The 22,311-nt window shown below is 50.4% G+C and overlaps 1 protein-coding gene and 1 pseudogene across 1 annotated transcript in view; both read right to left on the bottom strand.

Moving 5' to 3' along the window:
- The window catches only part of SASH1 (SAM and SH3 domain containing 1), a 171,406-nt gene that overhangs the window by 63,115 nt on the left and 85,980 nt on the right, over positions 1-22,311 (bottom strand). The window contains exons 5-7 of the mRNA XM_036249202.1: positions 9,952-9,992; positions 6,551-6,637; positions 4,249-4,361 (exon numbers count right to left, since the gene is read on the bottom strand). Coding sequence (XP_036105095.1) covers positions 4,249-4,361; positions 6,551-6,637; positions 9,952-9,992 — 241 coding nt within the window. The remainder of the gene's footprint in view (positions 1-4,248; positions 4,362-6,550; positions 6,638-9,951; positions 9,993-22,311) is intronic.
- Positions 955-3,664, bottom strand: LOC118621268 (annotated as a pseudogene).

The following is a 22,311-nucleotide window of genomic DNA, read 5'->3' as shown; positions in this document are numbered from 1 at the left end:
TTTTCACAGATGTGACCTTGTGGAACCAGACACATATGTATCAGATGGGAATATAATATTCAGTAACTAGGTGAAGTTACATGAACTGTCTTTACTATTATATTATTTTTTTTAGATAATATGACTATTAAATGATGATCATAGATCTCCCTATTTTTTCCCAGTTAAAATGTCAACGGACATATTTCTCTACTACATAGTTCCATCATTGCCAGCACCATCACTCCAAAATAAGTGTTCTCCTTCACCCAAAGCTATAAACATGAGTTTATTGCATACTCTCCCATCCTCACGCACACACCAAAAAATCTACCCAGATTAATGAATAACCTATGGTTTCCAAACACCTCATGGGCTTTCTAACCCTCCCAGAACAAGTAGATTTGCACACCCTGACCTTACACGCCAAGAGCTAGGTACGCTCTTCAAATTAGCACCTGCAAACTGTGTCATTTAGAACACACCACTAACCTCGATCCCCCTCAACATTTTTTTACTAAAGAGCTTGACTTCCTTAAAGTAATGTATTAGGTATCCATCATAAAACTATTAGAAAATGTATGAAATGCCACTAGATTTGATGAAACTTCAGTTATTCAGTCAGTAAAATATAAAAAATGTGTTAAGCTGCAGTATTTTTAAATTACACACTCAAAAAATCCACTGTGAGCCTGGCCGGTGTGGCTCAGTGGTTGAGCACCGATCCATGCACCAGGAGGTCGCAGGTTCGATTCCTGGTCAGGACACGTGCCCAGGTTGTGGGCCCGATCCCCAGTGGGGGCATGCAGGAGACGGCCAATCGATGTTCTCTCTCATAGATGTTTTTCTATCTCTATCTCCCTCACCTTTCCTCTCTCTCTAAAATCAATAAAGAAAAAAAAATGTTTTTTATTCCACTGTGAGTTGTTTCATAAACTCATTCTCTTCAAACGCTTGTGCAGTTCACAGTGTGTTTCACATGCTGGCCCCTCGCAGCCCTCCTTCTCGAATCTCGGTTTCTTTGGCTAGCTGAGTTTTCGGGGGCCTGAGTCGTGGCTATCCACTGCACAGTGCAAAATTATCCACCAACGAGATCGAGTGCATATAAACGAAGCATAGTGGTCCAACGTCATGGGAACACAGCCAAGACTCCCAATGCAAGGATGTGCTGGGGGACACGCCAGCTCCGAGCGGCACAAACTGCTCTCCTGGTGTTGGGTGACTCTATAGGACCAAAGCCTAGCACGGGTCTTCAAGTCTCTGACAGTGGGAGAAACACCCCTGCTGTCCTGGAGGACTACTCGCATCATGGTCATTATAAGACGTCTCAACCTTTTTACTTTATTGATTTCAGAGAAAGAAAGAGAGAAGGAGAGCCCTGGCCAGTTTGGCTCAGCGATTAGAGTGTCGGCCTGCGGTCCGGAGAGACCCGGGTTTGGTTTCCGCTAAGGGCACGTACTTCGGTTGCAGTTTGTCCCCGGCCCTGGTTGGTCGTGTGGGTGGCAGCCACTCTGTGTGTCCCTTCACATCGATGTTTCTCTCTCTCTCCCTTCCTCTCTCTCCCTCCCACTCTATCTGTACAAAAAATGAAAAAATATCCTCGGGTGAGGATAAAAAAAAAAAAAGAGAGAGAGAAGGAGAGACATCGAAGTGAAATATCGATTGGTTGCCTCCCACACGCACCCCGACCGGGGATTGAACCCACAACCTGGGTTCGTGCCCCGACTGGGAATCCAACCTGTCACCTTCTGGTGTATGAAATGATGCTCCAGCCAACTGAGCCACACAGGCCAGGGCAGAGGTCTAAGTCTTAATGTTGATTTTATACAGCAATGAAGTAAATGTATATCATTGAGCTGGTCCTACTTCCCAGGAAGAATATTCTTTCCACAGACTGCTTTCTGCCCTAACGTTTTTCTTGAAGTGATTTGTCTTTGGCCCAAAAGCAGCCATCCAGGCACTCATAGCTAAGGGTGGATGCTGCCCAGCCGAAGCTGACCACAGCTGCCCCTGCCACGTCATCTCTCACTGGACACCTATCTCGTAGGCAGAATCTAGTCACATTTGGAGAATGTCATCAACTTTGGCTTCCGTGTTTCTGGATTGCTTTATAGAAAATATTCTTCCTCTCTTGATGAGCTCTGCTGGGAAACTTGGTCAAGGCAGACGACATGGCTACAGCCCGGCTGCATGGCTGAAACCTCCCCAGCCCAGCACACCTGGGCCACCCCTGCATGGAGCTGCCTTCTGCTTTCCCTTCCACCTGAACGATGGCTGGCTACTGAAATTAGGAGCTCAGAAAGAGCTTCAGGTTTGTCCTCTTCCAACTCTGAAAGTATTCCTTTGTTTCTTTTTCAATTATAAAGCCATGCTCCCTAATATGGACTACGTTAAGGCCATCATTAACATTTTCTTCTGCTCCAAGGATACCGGATTCGGCACATCACCTGCAACTCCCTTCCAAACACAGATGTTATCAGGCCACCTTGGGCATTTGTGCATTCAGATCTTTAGTTTCATGATTTTTTAAAAAGGAGTAGAGTAACACAGCTCCTCAGAGGTGACTTGCCTGTCATGGTGAACTATTTACTACGGGTCCATATTTCTCATATGCCTTTTCTGGGACCTCAAATGGACTTTTCCCAGATGCTCTGGCATATTGAAGAAATGGAACTGGAGAGAACAGGCATGGTGGACGTTGTGCCCCAGCTGGCCGCGAGGCTGCGTGGCTGAAGGTGAGGTGAGCAGGGAGGCAGGCCGAGGGTGAAGGTGCAGGCCTGGGTGATGGGCAGCATGGACAGCAGGCTGCCACCTGTCACCTGCTCGATCACTGGCCCAGCTCTCCTCCGGTCCACCAGAGACGCTGGAGGCCGAGGCCCCTCTGCCCCTACGAACCCACAGAGCAGAAGCTGGCAGAGGGGCACCGGGGGGTGGCGCTGGCGCTCAGGTCTCCTACTAAACCCAGCCCGCCTTCCGTGTCCCTCACGGGTTTTTGCCTGTTTGTTTTAACATGGTCGCAGCTTTAAACTACTGAAGTTTTGAGTCAGGTATACTCAACTAAATTCAGTGTGCCCGTCACTGTTTCAAGGTTACGGAACTTGAACCTCTCCTCGATGCTAAGGCCTGGACTCACTCAATGGCTCCGTCGTGACTTGAACGTTTTCATTAGTTTCTAAACCTGCCTAATTTATGATTTGTCCCCACAGTAACCAACCAATGTTCTCACTGAAAATCTTAGAATCAGTCAGTCTGTTTGTCGGGGAACAACAAAGTAGAAGATCTCTTAATAACCACTATCTCGCGGTCATAAATGTGACCCAGTGTCCTACAGGTTAATCAAGCTTCCTTTAGTGCCTAATGTAACTCAGAGCAAAATATAGGACACGATAACCTACAATTAATGTCTACTTAGAAATGAAAGTAAGCAAAATGTAAAGGTATATCTAGAGCTGAAGTTTTACATTATTCAAAATTTAACTTGTGAAGGTATCTTGAACTGATATTTATAACGGTTGTCATATATTTAGTTTTTCTTTAGTTTTTACTTACTAATTCTGATCATGTATTACATTTTTATCAGTCTTTTTTCATGGCTTGTGAGTTTTGTAATGGCATTTACGGAGTCATCGTCCACATTAAACTGGTCCACAGCCCAGATAGACTTGCCATTCATTCGTTCATTCATGTATTCCTTGAATATGGAAATTTCACCTCCCAGCACGGAATGCTTATATTAAGGAAATGGAATGGAACCGACATTTTATCTGAGAAGATGGGGACCTGGTGACTACCTCAGTATCATCAATACTACTGTGAACAATACATTCCTGTCCTTTCCGATGCCTCCGTCTCAGTCTGTGCTCGTTGTTGTAACAAATCACCACAGACGGGGCGGCTTACAAACAACAGAAAGCCCCGCTCCTGAGGCTGGGAAGTGCGAGAACAAAGTGCTGGCAGATTTAGTGGCCGGTGAGAGCCCCGCGCCTGGGTCACACACACAGCTGTCTTCTCGCCATGTCCTCACACGGTGGAGGCGTGAGGAAGCTCTCTGGGGCCCCTTGTATAACATCATCCATCCCCTCATGAGGGCTCCTCTCTCGTGACCTAATCATCTCCCAAAGGCACCACCTCCAAATACCATCGCCTTGGGCATTAGGATTTGGCCAGGGGACGACAGAAACGTTCCGTTCACAGCAGGCGCCAAACCTTGTCAGGGTAAGGAGGTCAAGTTTCCACACATGGGAACCAGGTACCTGCACGCACGCTTACCCTGGCCAGTGCTTCCTCGATGGTGATCATCTTCTCCTTGACCATCATCATCAGCTGAATCCGCTCCTCGTCACTCATCGTTATTTCGCTTGCGACATAGCCCACATCTTCTCCTGGAGATGGGAGAAAAGGAATGACGGGAATAAAAACAAGATAAACCAGACGGGCAACCAGGAAAGGTCATCATCCAGGACTAAGGAAGGACGCGGGCGCGTCCCGTGTCGCCCGGCGTGACAAAGCAACGGGAGCAGTCATGGGCTGCTTTGCGGGAAGCCATGCCTGTCTCCTTGGGGAAACAGGCACCAATAACATGCATGGATGTTACCATGAAATAAAGCCTCCAAAAGGATCGGAGCACTGGTGACGAGCATCCTAGGCTTCTTTGGCTGAGGGCTCCCTAGATCCTCCCATTGTGAATGTGAACGAGAAGAAAATTATCTTGGGAAGAAGTGGCAGGGAACCCTCTGCGTGACAGAAAGGTCACAGAGCCAGCTGCAGTGTGGCCTGAGGAGCCTGCACCCCTGCTCAGCTATCTGAATGCTGTTCGCCAGAGTCAGTGCAATAGATACAAAATCACAGATGTGAAGCATGCGGGGGTCACTGGAAGGAAGGTACTACATATGTATCTATCTGAAAGTGTTATTGGCATAAATGTTTCCAAGCTGTGAGGGCAGCTCAACTTCCAACTGGAAACTGAAGGCAGCCAGAAGCGCAGAGGAAAATCCCCATTAGGTTTCTTCGAAAGGGCTTTCCTGCAAAGTAAACCGACTGCCCACGCCTCTGACATACGTGAGCCACATTAGCTTGTGCACCTCTGGTCGGCCCCTGGGTGAAGCTGTGTCAGGCGGGCGGGCGGTAACACGCACACTGGGAATAAGCCCTCCGTCGAGCCCCTCATCTCTCTCCGTCTGCCCTGCCTTCCCATACATTCCTGACCAGCTTCGGTGTCATTAGGATGCTCAGCTACAGCTTAATTTGCCCTCGGTGTAAAGGGACAGAGGAAGACAGGCTGGCTGCACACTTGCAGAACCCTTTAGTCAGGACCTACCTTCAATTGATGTTCCCCTGTGTTTCCCTATCTCATTTCCATTTTGTAATCAATCAGTCCAGAAATACCACTCGAGCTCCCCGTGCCGCGCGACTCCTTGCAGGGGAAGAATAACAGTGCGCGGGCGAGGGGACCAGTCTGCTGGCTTGATTCATTTCGCTGTCTGTGGCACCTCCGGGGTGGGGGCGGGGTGCTGGCAAGTTGGTTGGGTTTTAAAATAAATCCACGTGAGCTGGTTAACTGCCGGTTCCCTCCCTTCACCCCTCCGTCCCTGTCTCTCTTTATGTTTCTCCTTTTATTTCTTTCTAAATAAGACTGTTAGAATCCAAGGTTTACTCTGAATCCCTAGTCATTTGGGGTGTGTACCGGAGGAAACACAGAGACTGTTTAAGAATAACTCGCTTTAAGCAGGACGGATTTAGAAAGTAACCCCACCAGATGTTGCCGAAGAAGCCAGGTCCGCTGAGGGCGTGGACAATGGCACGCACTCGGTCTGCACCCACTCTCCTCATTTCCTTGTGCATGGAAAAAGTAGAAAAGCCTTCTGGAAAGGGCAGGACGCTAGGATGTTGCAAAGGAAATCAAGGAATGCCACTGGTGAGCAACTAAAAATGTTCACCTAATGATAACCTGCGTCAGCAGGACCGGAGTCTGGAAGTAGCTGTGTCTCCATGGCCCCTCTGGATGCCGGGGAAGCATAAATTATGTAACTGGGCTTCAAAGGGATGACATATTTACTTACTACATAAACAAAAACAAGACAGCCAGGAGGAGGGCAGGGCTCCTTCTCAAAGCAGCCCGGGCACATTCCCATGATGTCATACCATTAGATAGAGTTTCCAGGGGCAACCGCCCAGGAACTGTCCCGGCCATAGGCCGGCATCAGAAGTTCAGGAGACTGATAAGACCCCAAGTGGTGGGGCGGGGGGGACGGTCCCAAACTAATGAACGCTAGACCCTTTTAGGGTAGATGTTCCTGAGCTTGGCATGTGGAGAAAACAACAATTTGCTGTTGGCTGTTGGCTGAATGGGGGGGGGGAGGATCCTGCCAACTCTTCTCATTCTGTTTTCTTTGATTAAAAAAAAAATTCCCACTGGGATGAAGTTTTAAAGTAATGAAAGAAATGTCAGAGAGCTGAACATTTTATGGGCGCACGCGATGAGTTATTCTAGGTTGCAGCACCACTGAGATCAGACACAGGCTTCCTAGCTCCGGAGAACGCAGGCCCCCCGCCCGCCGGCCGCGTTCCCTACCTTTAGAAGTCTGCCTCATTACTCCTTTCTGGTGCTTTCGGAAGTTCTGCCAGAAATACTTATTTTTCTTCTTCCAATCTCCTTTTCCTTTAAAAAGAGACACAAGCAATAAATTCATTAATAACAAAAGTAGCTTCTTGCTTATATTTCAAAGCTTATAAGACGACTTTGATTTCAGACAGTTTTTCCCTTTCAGTTTGTGAGAAGACTCGGGAATGCCTATAAAGTTGTTTAAAAGAAATGCAAATTTCCTGGGAGCAGGAAATGCTGCAGTAGGGATAGATGAGAAAGAAGAAAACATCAAAAAGGCAGACAGGGCATGTGTCCTTCTGGCCTCTTCGATGTCCGGAGTGTGTGTGCCTCATGCTGCCCTGTGACTCGTCTCCCACTCCCTCTGGTATCGGCCACGACTGTTTCTACCAAACCACAAACGGGATACTTTAAGAAGTTTACTTTGTTTTGTTGTTATCCTTGTTATTGATCTACCCTTGATTTATTTGTTACCCCAGGTTGAAGGGAGGAGAGAATGGCTGCTCCGTCCCGTGCACGCTGGTCCGCAGGGTGGATCCCGGGGCTGCCCCTCGCCCTCCCGGGCACGCTGGTCCACAGGGTGGATCCCGGGGCTGCGGGGCTGCCCCTCGCCCTCCCGTGCATGCTGGTCTGCAGGGCGGATCCTGGGCCTGCGGGGCTGCCCCTCGCCCTCTCGTGCATGCTGGTCTGCAGGGCGGATCCCGGGGCTGCGGGGCTGCCCCTCGCCCTCCCGTGCATGCTGGTCTGCAGGGTGGATCCCGGGGCTGCGGGGCTGCCCCTCGCCCTCCCGTGCACGCTGGTCTTCAGGGCGGATCCTGGGCCTGCGGGGCTGCCCCTCGCCCTCCTGTGCACGCTGGTCCGCAGGGCGGATCCCGGGCCTGCGGGGCTGCCCCTCGCCCTCCCGTGCACGCTGGTCCGCAGGGTGGATCCCGGGGCTGCGGGGCTGCCCCTCGCCCTCCCGTGCACGCTGGTCTGCAGGGTGGATCCCGGGCCTGCGGGGCTGCTCCACACCGTTTCCTAAAGCGCGGAGCTTGTGTGTGTCTAGCCATGGGTGGGGCAGGATTCCCAGCTCTCCGGCATCAGGCCACCTGGTGACCTTCCTCCAGCTCAGCCAGGGCACGATGACAAGAAGAGCAGCCTGCTGTCCTGCCGTGACAGCTCCCAAGGGGCGCCCTCCTTCCTCTCCTTCCCAGGCTGACACGAGTGACTCTCAAGGGGAACCAAAGGGTCACAGCTAGACATTCTAAACATCCTGTAGAGTTCTGATCATCGATACTGTGTAATAACTTTAAAAAATTATGTTTTTCTTTATTGATTTTAGAGAGGGAGGAAGGGAGAGGGAGAGAGAGATAGAAACGCCGATGAGAGAGAACATCGACTGGCCGCCTCCTGCATGCCCCCCACTGGGGATCGGGCCCACAACCTGGGCATGTGCCCTGACTGGAAATTGAACCGGTGACCTCTTGGTGCATGGTTGATGCTCAACCACTGAGCCACATGTGCATGGCTTAAAAAGCAAAGGCAGTCCTGGCCGGTTTGGCTCAGTGGCTAGAGCATCAGCCCAAGGACCGAAGGATCTCGTTCAATTCCTGGTAAAGAGCACGTACCTGGGCTCAGGTTTGATCCCTGGCCCTGGTTAGGGTTATGCTGGAGGCAACCAATTGATGAGTCTCTCTCACAAAGATGTTTCTCTCTCTCTCTCTCTCCCCTTCCCCCCCTTCCACTCCATCTTAAAAAAAAAAAAATCAATGAAAAAATATCCTCAGGTGAGGATTAAAAAAATAATAATAATAATAAATAAAAAGCAAAGGGATACAAGGCGAGTAAAATGAAAGGGCAGAGTAACTCTTTATTCTTTTTATTTATTTTTAATCCTCACCTGAGGATACTTATTTTCCATTTATCTTCAGATAGAGTGGGAAGGAGGGAGGGAGAGAGAGAGACATTGATGTGAGAGACCCATCGACTGACTCACGACCCCACGACCCCAACCAGGGCCAGGGACCAAACTGTAACCAAGGTACGTCTCCTTGAACGGAATGGAACCCAGGACTCTCTGGTCTGCGGGCCAAACTCTAACCGCTGAGCCAACGGGCCAGGGCAGACCCCTTATCCTTTACAAAGTGAAGTGGCAGAGCGACACGCGCTGCCCGTGCAGACGGCACCCTCACAGTGGCAGCTCGTCCCCGCGTGGCGTCTGGTTGCCCCACAGCCCCTGGAGCGGGGCCCTGCAGGTTTCCAGTCTGGACGGCGGTGCCCGCAGCGCTGCAGAAAGCAGACATGTGGAAACCCTGCCACGTCCTGGGCTGGAAAGGGCATCACTTGTCAACACAGATGTGCTCATCTAGGTTCTGACAACCTGCGGGCTGTGGGAACGGACCAGCGCCGGCGAGCCGGAGCCTCCCTGGGCACGCGTTCTGAGCCTGCTGCCGCGGGGCTAAACCACAACAGGTTAAGGCAGAAGTAGGGTTACTGCTCATTTAACCTTTCTCCAGGCAATTCTGAATACAGCGTATTTCTCTGTAAACTGTACTCCCCCTCCTCCCATTTTAATGCTTCTGAAATGAAGGTATGGCTTAAAATATAAATGATAATATTTATAAAACACTTACTCTATCCAGGCACTTTGAGATCTCATTTAATACTCACAATGAACATACGATGTATATTATCTCCACTTAGTGGATGAGAAAACTGAGGTTCAGAGAGGCAAGTGTTCTGCCAAGGTCATAACTATTAAGTTGGCAGAGTCATGATTCAAACCCAAATCATGCTCCTAATCACAAGTACTTTGCCAGGCTCCCTCTGACTCAAACAGAAAAGATGTTACTGAATCAAGAGTGGATTTTATGACCAAGAACATATAAAATCCATAACACCTTCATTGTGCACAATTTTTCATTCAAAAGTTCCCAATCATAGGATTTACCCCGGGAACATGATCAGGGATGAGCTCAGAGATTTTTACAACAGCATCATTTCTCTGTGATAAAGGGAAAAAATGGAAACTAAAAATTCAGCAAAGCATCGATTGGTCGATCAGATTATGGCACATCCAATAGAGCAGATTTTCATGCAGACGTAAAAATTTTACTGTAAGGAATACTCAATCATGTGGGAAAATGTTCAGGACATAGTCAACTAAAAAAAAAAAAAAAAAAGTAAGATAATATGTAGAACACAATACCAACTATGTTTTGTTTTGTTTTTTAAATCACACACATGCAGTAAACAAACAGGAATCTATATCTTAACAATTTCAGGGCGGACAGCTTCTTTGTGGTTTTTGTATTTATATTTATATATTCTATAAAGTATTAAAAGAAAATAATTCATTTTTAAATAGATAAACCAAGAAAAGTGGCACTGACCTACAGAGCTGTCCTCTGAGTTGGACTTGTGAAGACAGTTCCTAGAAGAAAAAACAAGTCTGATTACCAAGAAGCTTCACCTTCACGGAGAACTGACCCTCCCCCTTGACAGGTTCATCCAGCATCAATATTACTTAACAGAGCCAGGAAAAAAAAATTTTTTTCAATCCTCACCCAAGGATATTTTTCCATTTAGCTTCAGATAGAGTGGCAGGAGGGTGGTGAGAGAGAAACATCAACGTGAGAGAGACACATCAATTGGCTGCCTCCTGTATGACCCCAACCAGGGCCGGGGACAAACTGCTACCGAGGTACGTGCCCTTGACCAGAATCGACCCTGAGACTCTTTGGTCCACAGGCCAATGCTCTAACTGCTGAGCCAAACTGGCCACGGTGAGCCAGGAAAATTTTTATAGGATATTTATAGTCTTCTTTTGGCTAGCAACTGCCTTTCTAGAAACACACTCACGTACCATTTGTCAACACATATTAAAGACTCACTCCAGGGTAAGACCTCTATTAAATGAAAGGAATGGACTTCACTACCTTCCATTTCTGTGAACTATTAACTACCCATTAAGTTGCTACCATTGAGAAGTTTCTTATGTAACTGGGAAAAAGAAGGCAAATAATAATTAAAATATAGACCTAGGACCACAAATGCCACTCAGGCCAGGTAAATAAGGTAGTCAGCTGTAGGAGAAATAATTGGGGGAGTAGGGGACCCCCAAGCAACAGGAGTCTGGATGCCCCAAACGGAGAAGGCAGCCGGTGCGCAGGCCCTCCAGTCGGTAGCTGCCATCTGGCAAGTGTTACGCATCCTGCTGGATTTTCCGATATTCAAAGAAAAGCCAGAAAGCTGCACTTTTTTTTTAAACCAAGAACTCTGCATTTTTAAGTGATGGCAAATAATTCAATGTTTCTAAAAATGTGTCTAAGTTATTCAGGACATGTCTGGGCATCGGATTTGGTCTACACCTGCCCCAGCCTGGTTGCCAGTCTGACCACTAAGGCAGATGAATCCAAATAACCTGACACATGAACACAGCCCCAAACCAGGTAACTAAGCATTTCTCTAGCAAATCCACAGGCTTATAATTCTTTCATTATTCATATCTGCTTTCTTCAAATTATCACACATTTTGAATACTTTATCCTCAGGTTTGCACTTTGGAACTTTTCGTCTTCTAAGAGGTGCTTCGAGACATCGCTTGCATACCCCTAGGATGCCAGCAGATGGCACTGTAGATTCTTTAGTTAGCTTGCCGTGGCCAGTGGGGATTTTATTTCTAAAATTTCACAAGTTCACCACCATGTAGATACTGGCCAAAGAACAGCAAGCAATGTTTCATAAGCATGAGGCTACCCAACTCATCAATTTGCAAAAGGGGAAAATGACACCGCATGATGTTTAATTTGGACGCAGTGAATTGTCCCTGCAAACAGAAGCTGGCAGGGCAGTGATGCAAAATGCCATCTCCTTTCTCCTTGAGACTGATCACAAAATTCATCCAGCAGGAGCAAAAATCAGTGATGTAACCCAATTCCAAATCTGGATGACAGCAGGTGGAAGGGGTCATTTACTGATCTCCTGGTGGAAGAAATTAATGCTCAGAAGTCAGTTCCAAAGGCCTGTTAATCATTCATCCTTCCAGCCAGACGCCAAGACCTGGAAAGGTTGTCAGGCCTTTTCTGCCCATCACGTTCATTGCCAACAGGGTAAGAAGGACGGGAACTTCAGCGCGGATTCCGATGGCTAGGAAGCAATAATAACATTCTGTTGTGCTTTGAAAATCTATTGAAGCATTCATCATCGAGTTCGGCATTCAAGTCTCTGAACTCATTCTTAGTACCTTTTTATCAAATAACTACTACCATTCGACCCCCAAACTGCACAAGGGTTAACAATTTCCCTCAAGATCCCTAAACTACTTTAGCCCTCAATAAAGGCCTAAAGAAAGTTCATAGGGATGTATGAATTAAGAATTTTAAAAAACAACCATTTGAGACAGCATCCCCAGCAATTCCTTTTGCCCTGCCTCAGTCTTTAGCAAATTGTAGTTAAAATGCTTCCTCCTTTTGTTCTTTCTTTTCTCCTTTCTTTCGTTTATTTGTTCCTCCCTTCAATAAGTATTTATTCAGCCCCCCTTGAAGTCTGGCATCCTTGGAAGCCTGGGAGGATCCCTATTCTATTGGAGTGGGAAGGGGAGAGAAGCAAGGGCCCTGGGTGCAGACCAGGAAGTGGGGGGAATTTCAGATGGATGGACAGAGAAGGCCTGTCTGCAGGGGTGCAGCGAAGCAGAGATCTGAATGACGTGCTGCTGTAACATGCAATCCCCGAGTGGGGAGGGCTGGGTTGGGAAGAGGATGGCAGTTTGGCCGTGTTGAGTTTGAGGAGCTCACTGAACATCTGTGTGGGGATACGAGGGAGATGGCTGGATACACGAGACGAGAGTTCCAGGGCACTGTCGAGGGCTGGAGTTAGGAGTGTGGAAGTGAGTAGGTGCATCTCGAGAGCTGGGAGACCCACCGAACATGACGCAGAGAAGCTGCATGAAGGTTGAGCTCGGGGGCAACGCCATGTCTGGGGTCAGGGAAAGAAGATGGAGCAGGCCGTGGGACTTCGGGGAGTGGTCGGTGGGGAGAAGGAAGACAAGAAGAGAACCTTTTACCTTTTCCAACTAGGATACTATTATATCAATTTTACACAAATTATATGACTGCTTCAAATGTCATACAGGGTAAATTCTGAGTTGTTCTGTTTTCTTTTCTGTTGAGTCTATCGCTGCACAGTGGAGAGGCTCATAAAGGACCATGGAGAAGGAGAAACGAACACGTCAAAATGAAATTCTTTACATTTGGTTAGACTTCTGCCTCTTAAAGAAAACGCTCCCATGGACCCTCCCACCCCAGAACAGGAATATCCCAGAGAGCTGGGGTGAGGACGTGCCTAAGGACACAGAGTGGGCAAGGCCCGCCGGGTGCGGGGAGTCCCATCTAGCTCCGACTCCTGGGTTCCAGGCCCTGCCCAGATCACCCCGGTTTGTCATTTACGTAACAGAAATTCATATATCATCTACTGGCCTGTTCGTGGGTAAATTACTGCAGTGATACTCGGAAGAACTTATGAAGACAGAGCACGTTTTCAACAGCAAATCTGAAGATGGCCTGTGGGTTTGTTAGCTGCACTTGGACAACACCTCTCCGGCGCGGCTGTTATAACCGCGTGATCCTCCAGTGTGCTCGGCAAGGGAAGGGGCCCAACAACCCGCTCAAGCTCATTTTTCTTCTAATGTCTATTTATATACAAATAGTCTAAGGTACCTCCAGGCAAAGACAACTCCTTCTCACTGTTACATACTTAGTCCGCACAGCAGGAGAGCAGAATGAATGCCAGGCACAAAGGAATCCTAAAATAGATTCATTTTATTTGTGTTTTGATGGACTGTCCAGAAACTTCATTATAACCAAAGGAAAAAAACAACAACACTGCTATACCCCAAATTCTAAGAAAGGAACACATGTTATGTATTACTGGAAAACCTATACTTAAAAGAGACTTTTTTTAATCCTCACCCGAGGACATTTTTCCATTTTTTGTTCAGATAGAGTGGGAGGGGGGGAGAGAGAGAGAAACATCGACCTGAAAGGGACACATCGAGAGGCTGCCACCCACACGACCAACCAGGGCCGGGGGCCAACTGCAACCGAGGTACATGCCCTTAGCGGGAACCGAACCCGGGTCTCTCTGGACGGCAGACCGACGCTCCAACCGCTGAGCCAAACTGGCCACGGCGTAAAAGAGATTTTTAAGGTTCTTTATCTTGAGTCTCCGGACACACACTTCTCCGTTCGCTTCTTTCCTGCGGAATTGTGACCCGGGCTCTTGCTGGGCTGGTCCTTCCCATCAGCCGGCAGCACTTGCCTGAGGATGCAGGACGAGGACGAGTGTGCCAGGGCAGGTGAAGGGCCTTTTTAGTTGTTAATATTTTCTTTATGATTTGCTTAAACATAGCTAACTACTCATTCACATTCTGCATAGATAGTGACAAACAGTTTTGTGTAAAATAGGTAATTCCTTAATTTGATATTTCTGATTACCCTTTGGGTTACCAAAGGTTATTTTTCATCCTAGGAAGATAGCTCTTCTATTTAACAGAAATAGATAGGAAACAAATTCTTGTTCACACTTTCTACTGTCTGTAAAAAGTCAAGGGTCAGCCCCTTTCCCAGCCACGGACCAGGACCGGGGTGAGGCGACACACAGAGGGTCCAGTGTGGGAGGCGCGCACCCTCAGGGTCGGGGGTGCCAGGAGCGAATGTCACCTTAAATCCTGCCCCCTCCCCCCGCTTCTCCCTAGGGATTGGGCCTTGCCCAGCCAATAGCTGTTAGATTTCATACACAGGGCAGAGTTTAGCTTTGTGAGTTCACTGGCTCCAAGTGACAGTTAATTCTATTGCCCAAATCTGGCATATCGTTAGAACTCCCTGGGTATTTAGTATCAATGAAAACTGACATTCGGTCCCTGCGGTGAAAGCAACCCCCTCGAGGCTTTCCCTTCGTTTCAGTCTATTCCCAGCCTGTTTCTCCAGCTTTTGCTACAAGGTCGCCTGCATAAACAATCAAGGCAGGTAGGTGTCGGAAGTGCCCAAGGCAGTGGCCCGACACACCCCAGGCTCAGTGCTCGTACCCCAGGAAGCTGCGACAGCACTGCCCGAACCCACGCTTCCTTGTCATGTGACACGGTGACGATGACGACAGTACCGGCCTAGCGGGCTGGCAGGACCTCGGTGCCTGGCCCTTGGTGAGCTCCCCACAGACGTGACCCGTGCTCACTGTTCTCCGGACCACTGCCCCCAGCGCCTCCCAGACTCCGGCGTTTCTAAATCGCCAAGGCTTCTCCTTCTTTCTTTTTCTTTTAACGTTAACTTCCTTCAAATAATCCGGACGGATAATTTCACTTCCTCTTCTCAATCACACTTTATACAAGTCATGTTTTTTCTCAGAATTAGAACACACACACACACACACATACACACACACCAATGACCGAACATGACGTCCGCGCACAGCTGTGTGGGCCACTCCCTGGGATCTGCACAGAGTAACGTCGTCCCGAATTTCTCCTCAGCTCACTGTGCAGGAAGCTGCCGGCACAACGGCTCCAAACGTGGGCTCTGGAATCCAACCACCAGGGGCCAAGCCCAGCTCTCCACTTACTAACCAGTGACTCTGACGGGGGCCTTCGTCCCACTGAACCCCAGTTTCCTGCTGTGCACGACGGAGGCAATAACGGTGCTGATCACGTGGGTTTTCTACAGGTTTTCGTCGAGTACGACTTGTACAGTAGTTTTTTTTTTTAATCCTCACCCGAGGACATTTTTTCGATATTTTGTTCAGATAGAGTGGGAGGGAGAGAAAGAGAGAGAAACATCGACATGAAAGGGACACATCGAGTGGCTGCCACTCACACGACCCAACCAGGGCCGGGGACAAACTGCAACCGAGGTACGTGCCCTCAGCGGGAACCGAACCCGGGTCTCTCCGGACCACAGGCCGACGCTCTAACCGCTGAGCCAAACCGGCCAGGGCTGTACGGTATTTACAACAAGCCTGCACATGCCAACCCACAACCGAAATCTGGGGATTATCGCTGTTGACCTTTTCCTTCAGCTTCCCCTCTGGGGTCAAGTCTCTCTAAGCCCCTCTCAAAACGCACTAGCTTCTCAGCATGGAAGGGTTGGCCCTCCGGCACCTCGGGGATAGCCCACGACCACCCTGAGCCAAGAACCGGCTCCACCCATGATGAATCTGAAAATCCTTCACTGAGGTGCATTGAAAAGATTTGTGTCCTTTTATTCACCCACCGGTAACTGGTACCCAAAGTTAAAGATGCGGGACCCGGGCAGGAGTTTAAGAGTTTCATGCCTGAGAGGCAGCCAAGAGCCCTCTCCACAGCGGAGGCCCGTGGCCTGGGTGTGTCCGGACCTCAGCTCCACTCGGGCCAGGACAGTGCCAAGTGCCGAGTGTGGAGCCGGACACGCACGGCGTGGGCTCAGGGCAGGCACGGTCGAAGCTGGGACAGACACATCCATCCTCCGAGCTCCCCAAGCCCTCTTCCCCATCCGGCCACAGCATTCTTCCCTGTGGACTCGTGGGTCTGACCTGCCTAAGAAACCGGTCAGCACTTTCTGCGTGGATGCTGGTAGCATTACTGAAAACACTGAACGTGATAAACGCCTTCCCAAGTCTTCACACTTAGTAACGAATCTTCGGAATATCCCCATGGCATACTAGAGGGATACAAGGTTATTCTGCCTGTAAGATCATATAAAAAGGCATCAGTAACTGATCAGCCTCACATAAAAACAACCAACGATGATTTCCTCTTTGGTATTTATCGCTTGGTAGAGATAATGAAGGCCTGGGACGCTTGCTGAGGGACATGGACACAGGGCCCACACCCTCCAGGCATTTAGAGTACCTCTGGGCAGACTGCACTGACCAGCTAGGATGGGATGGTGGAGTGGTTACAGCAGTAAGGCCAGTTGCCTTCCCTTTTAATATCCATGCTCATCTTCTCTCTTACTGAAAGAACCCCGTTCTGTTTGGGCGGCAGTGTACCCTGTGGAAACACCTCCCCCACACTCCCTTGTAGCTCGCCAAGGCCAGGTGCCAGCATCCGCCCAAGACATAACTGGAACTTTACGGCAGGGTGTTTCTGGGAAGGCTGGTGTTTTCATAATGAAAACGACTGACTCAGTTTTCACATGTCTGTTGCCCTTTGCCCTCCCCCCTGGTACTGCCCAAAACATGGGCACAATGCCCAAGCAGCGGTCTTTTTCTCATAAGGAAGAGAGTCGCACAGTTCGGATGGTGGAGGAGAGAAAATAAATACCTACTTCCAGACCCCTTGCTATATGGAAAAAAAAAAAAGCGCCCATTTGCCTCAATACTGCAGTCAGGTTTCAGTTACAGGTAAGTGAATATAATCCTAACTGAGTCAATGGTTAGAGTAAAAATGACCAACTTCTACAAAGCTGGGGCCTGGGTTTACCAAGTACATTCATATAAATCTCATCGTATTTCAGGCTCACAGAGATCCAGAAAAGAACAAGGCCCATCATACAGATGGAAAGACTGAGGCCTGGAGCTTAAACTCAGCTCTTACTGATGTTCGGGCTGATGTTCTTCCCACTAAAATACCAGCTTCGTGAAGGCCAGGGCCTCGCCTGTCTTACTGCCCCTGTGTCACAATGCCAGGCGTAACGCTGTGTGCCCAAAGCCAAACCAGGGCTCACCCTCTGACTACGGGCACCGAGAGTGCGACTGAAGCCTGTGACTGGGCCCCCGGGGCCCCTGCCTGGGAAAGGGCTGACTGTTGATGTCTCCTCGCACTCAAATCCATGGTTGAAAGAAACAAAAGGCCTTCAACTCCACCTTCTGTTCAGTTTGGGTTTTGTGTACCCAGTAAAAACGAAATGCTTTCCTTTTACGGCCTGGATGTGAACTTTGAATTTTATTTACGTCTTTATATCTTAAGAATTACTGAACTGTCAAAAGCAAAATAAAATAACACAGGGTTTTAGCACATTGTTTTTTCCCACAAAAGCACGGGGGTGGGGGTGGGGAGGTCTGTAAGCAGCTTTGTTGACATTTTTTCATGGCTGCTGCTTTCTCTGCAAATGGAGAGAAATTATTCCTTCCCTCTACTTCCCCTTTAAAATTTACTGTGTGTGTGCAATAAATCCATGGTCCAAGAACAGCTTTTCTGCAAGGAAACGTGGCTGAGATTCGAGGCCACTGGATGGCAGGGCAGCAGCTGCTGTTTCTCTGCGCGGCCCTTTGCTTCTCCGGATGTGGGGTCAGGGCCCAGCTGAAGACCAGGGGGGCAGGTGGACCGCCCCCTGCCTGCTCCCGGGTGCAGATGGGGTCACCTCCCAGCACAGGTTGGCACACTAAGGGAAACCGGTCTTTGATATTCTTATCAAGTTTTCATGGACCTTGGGGGAGAGGCTGGCTGCACAGAGCTGGCCGGTACCAGCCTCAGCTTCAGGGTGGGGACAAGGAGTGGGGCGATGGGAGGAAGAGAGGCTCCATTCAATCATCTCCTGGGTCTGTTTCCATGGCGATGGCACAGGAAGCCAGTTAGAACTTTCTCAGTGGACACAAACAGCGGCTCCCATTCACCATCACCCCAGCCGCGCTGGCCTGTCTGGCTGCAGAGGGACGGGGAGGGACGTGCCTGCCTGTCTCCTGTCAGCTGCTCGAGGGGAGCAGAGGAGTCCATGACGCCTCCTCTGAAGGCCGAACATGGAGGACCTTTGGGCACAGGCGCTGTTCCCAGCCTTGCTGTGGACACCTCGCGGCCACCTCCAGGGCACGGCTGGGAGCTGCCTGCCTGCCCCTCAGCCCCTGGAGGAGCAGAGGACTGGGGCCTTTCCAGGTGACCACTGCCATAGCCCATGTAACCTTCCTTTGGCTTTATTTTTTTCACTCTTCATTCCTTCAGAAACAGCAGGTGGAAATTTGTATTATCAATAATCTGAAAGTGGGAACTCACACTGACCTGTCTTCTCAGATCTCATTCTTTTATTGAGATATAACTGACACAACGTTGTCAGTTTCTCATTTGTATATCTTGGAAAATCATCACCACAAGAAGCCTAGCTACACTCCATCACCATTCCGATCTCATTTTTAAATTCCCATGCTTCTCCAGCGCCACGGCCCTGCGCCCTCCACCTCTGCACCCACTAAGCGGCCCCTGCACTCTGTAAGCCAAGGCTGGTGCTACTTTGCTCTCTGATTGCTTCACCCCCCCACCCCCGACCCTGTGGCTTTCTCTGAAGTGACGCACCAGCATCCGGAGGAGCTTCCCCACCAGGCAGCGCTGCCGGGGTCACCAAGATGACAGGTGACCTCCGCCAGCATCAGCGGATCGGCCCTGGTTCTGCTGGTGACTGAGATGGGGAGAACCACAGTGCTTCAACCCAACCAACAAGAAATGGGCACTGGCAGCAATTCACAGAGCGAGCAGGCTGCTTGTCTGCTTGAGAGCCTCCGGGGACTGTGTCCGAGGCTCCAGAGTTCCCCACCTGGAGAATCCAGGTCATTGCACCTGGGGAGTTCGTCTTTTAGGGAACTCCCCAGCTAACTTCATGGATGTGCTTGGAACCACTGGTTTAACTCAGCAGATACTGGAACCATGTCCTCCTTCTCCCTCCCTCTGTAACCTTCCAGTCAAGCACCTCCAAGATCCAGACAGCAGTAGCATAAGCGAGGATTTCAGAAAAGAATACAGAATACAATAAGATAAAACAAGCAGCCAATATTCTTCAAGGGTGATCCTGACGGTAAGATTTCACTTGGACAAAGCTTCTGGACCAGAGGTTGGGGGCAGATCTAGTGCATCCATTCCCAGTGCCTGGGGCGTAGGAGACGCTCCTCAAGATCAGATGACGGAGTGAGCAGTGGATGAAAGAGTTTTTAAAGCAGACGCATGATTTAAAAAGCTCTGCCAAGTCTTAGACCTTTAGAATCTCCCCTTAGCCCTGGTCTGCTGCCTCTTGGGGGGGGGTCCAATCCCATCTCCTCACACAGACAGTGGTCCTCACATGCAAAACCCACCATTAGGCAACTCCTGAACTGGCTGTGAGCCATGCCCACCCCAAAGACGCTGTACTGCACACCTTCGCCACCTTGGTTTCGCCTGGGATTGCCTCCCCTCTGGTTGTGCTAAGAAACCGCCCCTCCCATGCGCACTCCTCTGGGAACCTACACTGCACTCGTGGGCAGTCAGTTCAGCTCAGCTGGAGGCATTTCCCAGAATCCCCCCCCCCCCTTGCACAGTTCCGGGTCAGCGTGACCACATGAGATATTCATGTGAGATGTGGTCAGCAGAAGTCGACCGTGGTCATTTTCTTTCTGTGCTTCAAGGTCAGGGCAGGACATAGCTGGCATGTGTCATCACATGTCCCTGGGTCCCTGGAGGCCTGGGGCAGCAGCTAGGCCCGCAGCGCCCCAGTTCTGCGAGTCCTGGGCCTGTGGCCTGCTCTGGGCCTGTGGCCTGCTCTGCGCCCGCGGAGGAGGGCGCCAGCTGCTCCTTGCACCGTTGAAGGTGGGGCCTCGCATGGAGGTGGAGAGATGTGTGGGTTCCGTCTCATTCTTGTAGGTGGCAGTTTGTCCCCTTTCCCCACTTTCCTGCCTCTTTTAGCCCCAAATGCCAGTCCTGTTGACGTCATGATACATCAGCAGCCTCACCTGGGCTGCAGAACCAGCCTCGCAAGTGCTTAAGGTCAAGTCATTACAACTTTCCTGACCGGTTTGGCTCAGCAATTAGAGCATCAGCCCTCCGACCAGAGTCACGAGTTCGATTCGGGTCAAGGGCACGTACCTTGGTTATAGTTCGGTCCCAGCCCTAGTTGGGGTCATATGGGAGGCAACCAATCGATGTGTCTCTTTCACATCGATGTTTCTCTGTCTCTTCCCCCTCCCTCCCTCCCTCTCTCACTCTATCTGAAGATAAATGAAAAAGTATCCTCCGGTGAGGATTAAAAAGATAAAACCACTATAACAATGTTGCCTTGACGTCTGCTTCTCCATCAGAACCCTGATGGAATCTGTGATGCAAATCTGTATGGGCCCCGGCCCCACGCCCATCCTCCTAGGGACCGACTGTCCCTCCCCGGCACTTCCTCTGCGTGGAAGTCACGCTTCATTGTACCATCTCGTCGTGTCTTCTTCAGGCTGCAAGAGGACAACTACCCTTCCTGTCCTATCCACCTTTCCAGGGCCTGCCTGACTCGTCCACACAGCAGACCCCGGAAAAGGTTTACTCATTTAAAGTCCATCAGAGCCGAGCCCACCGCTGTCCTTCCTCAGCACCGCGCCCTGGCGTGGCCTGTGGTGAGGTCCAGACAGAAGGCCCGACCCTGGCAGGTACACCCGTCTGACTAGAGTCCACCTCTGCCTCGCCCAGGGCTGTGACCGTGACCTTGGAAAGGCATCGGGTCTTTCTAAACCTCAGTCTCCTTAACTGTCAGCTACGATTTACACACTGGTTTTGCTGGAAGGATTTACACAGGGAATGTGAAGGGCCAGGCCTTGCCTTACCTTTCAGGACAGGAATGTACTTATTTCCTGTAGCCTCCCTCCCTTCCCACGCCCTCCCTCCGGCCCACGTTCTGATGACCTCACCTGCAGAACGGAGTGGCACCCTCCACACTGCACCCTTCCTGGCCATCACGTCTGTCTGCCGCAGCTGCACGGGGAGGATGCGGCCCAGGCGCGTGGACTGGAGCCGGGCTGGGTCAGCTGGAGCCTCACTCACCAGACAGGGTTAAAGGCAACAGAGTTTTCAGAGGCAACAGCTGAGGTGGGGAATTCTGGCACAGCTGGCCCTGCCGAGCCCCTGCTCTCTGGAATGCTGAGCCCTTCAAATATGCCGTGCCACCCCGCACCCGCGTGAGCAGGCAGAGCTGCCGCACAAACCCGGACCTCAGAGCACACGGGGCCGCGTGGGCTCTGCAAACGGTGGCGGTCTCCTGGCCTCCCCTCTGGGTTAAAGCTCAGGCGGCATATTTAAGCGGCTGTGCCATCACGGAGCTCTCCGTACGGCCCCGTGTGATGAGACTGAGTGTGCCCGGCACCGTGCCAGGCATCATGCACGATGACCCTCAGAACGAGCTCGGACTGTGCTCATTTCGTCTATTGGGACCTGAGGCTTGGAGAAGTTAAATCCACAACTAGCGGAGCGAAACCTCAGGCTCAGGTTCTGTCTGCACCACAGACGACACCAGCGACAGTGCGCTGCACATGCGGTCAGTCTGCGCAGAGCGGGCAGTGCAGGGCGCGCTTTGGACGGGGTCGGGACCTCAGATGGCTAAGCCCCGAGGACCCTTGGCGACCACAGACTCACACTCATCCCTGGGTAACTAAGCTGAAGCCCGGGGTGGGGGCTGGGGGGTGACGTGACCCAGATAATGACAGGTGGGGAGCACACTGCCAGCCCCCTGGACAGTGATCCTGCCCTCGTGTCCCCAGCATTGGCAGGTGGCCATCGGTAAACTGAGTAAAGCAAAAGAATACACAATACACACCCTGATGCCTGGTTCTCGGTGCGCTCACGCGAGACCGAGTACAGCTGGTCTTCCTGCCCTGCCCAACCCGGCGAGCTCAAAGGGCCAGACAGTGGCGGACGGTGGGACTCAGTGAGGACATGCACTGAACCAGGCCGAGCCCACGTGTGAACCATTCTGAGGGACATGCCTGCACCGGGCTTCCTCACGCCAGGGCCATGTGCACCTTCCCCATGGAGAAACCTGGTGTTCCCCGCCCCACCCACGGCCCTGCCACAA

Source organism: Molossus molossus, unplaced genomic scaffold (genome assembly GCF_014108415.1).
Source record: "Molossus molossus isolate mMolMol1 unplaced genomic scaffold, mMolMol1.p scaffold_m16_p_8, whole genome shotgun sequence".
In the NCBI taxonomy this organism is placed as follows: domain Eukaryota; kingdom Metazoa; phylum Chordata; class Mammalia; order Chiroptera; family Molossidae; genus Molossus; species Molossus molossus.
Note: the sequence above shows the minus strand (reverse complement) of the source record. Positions and strands in the feature narration are given on the sequence as shown.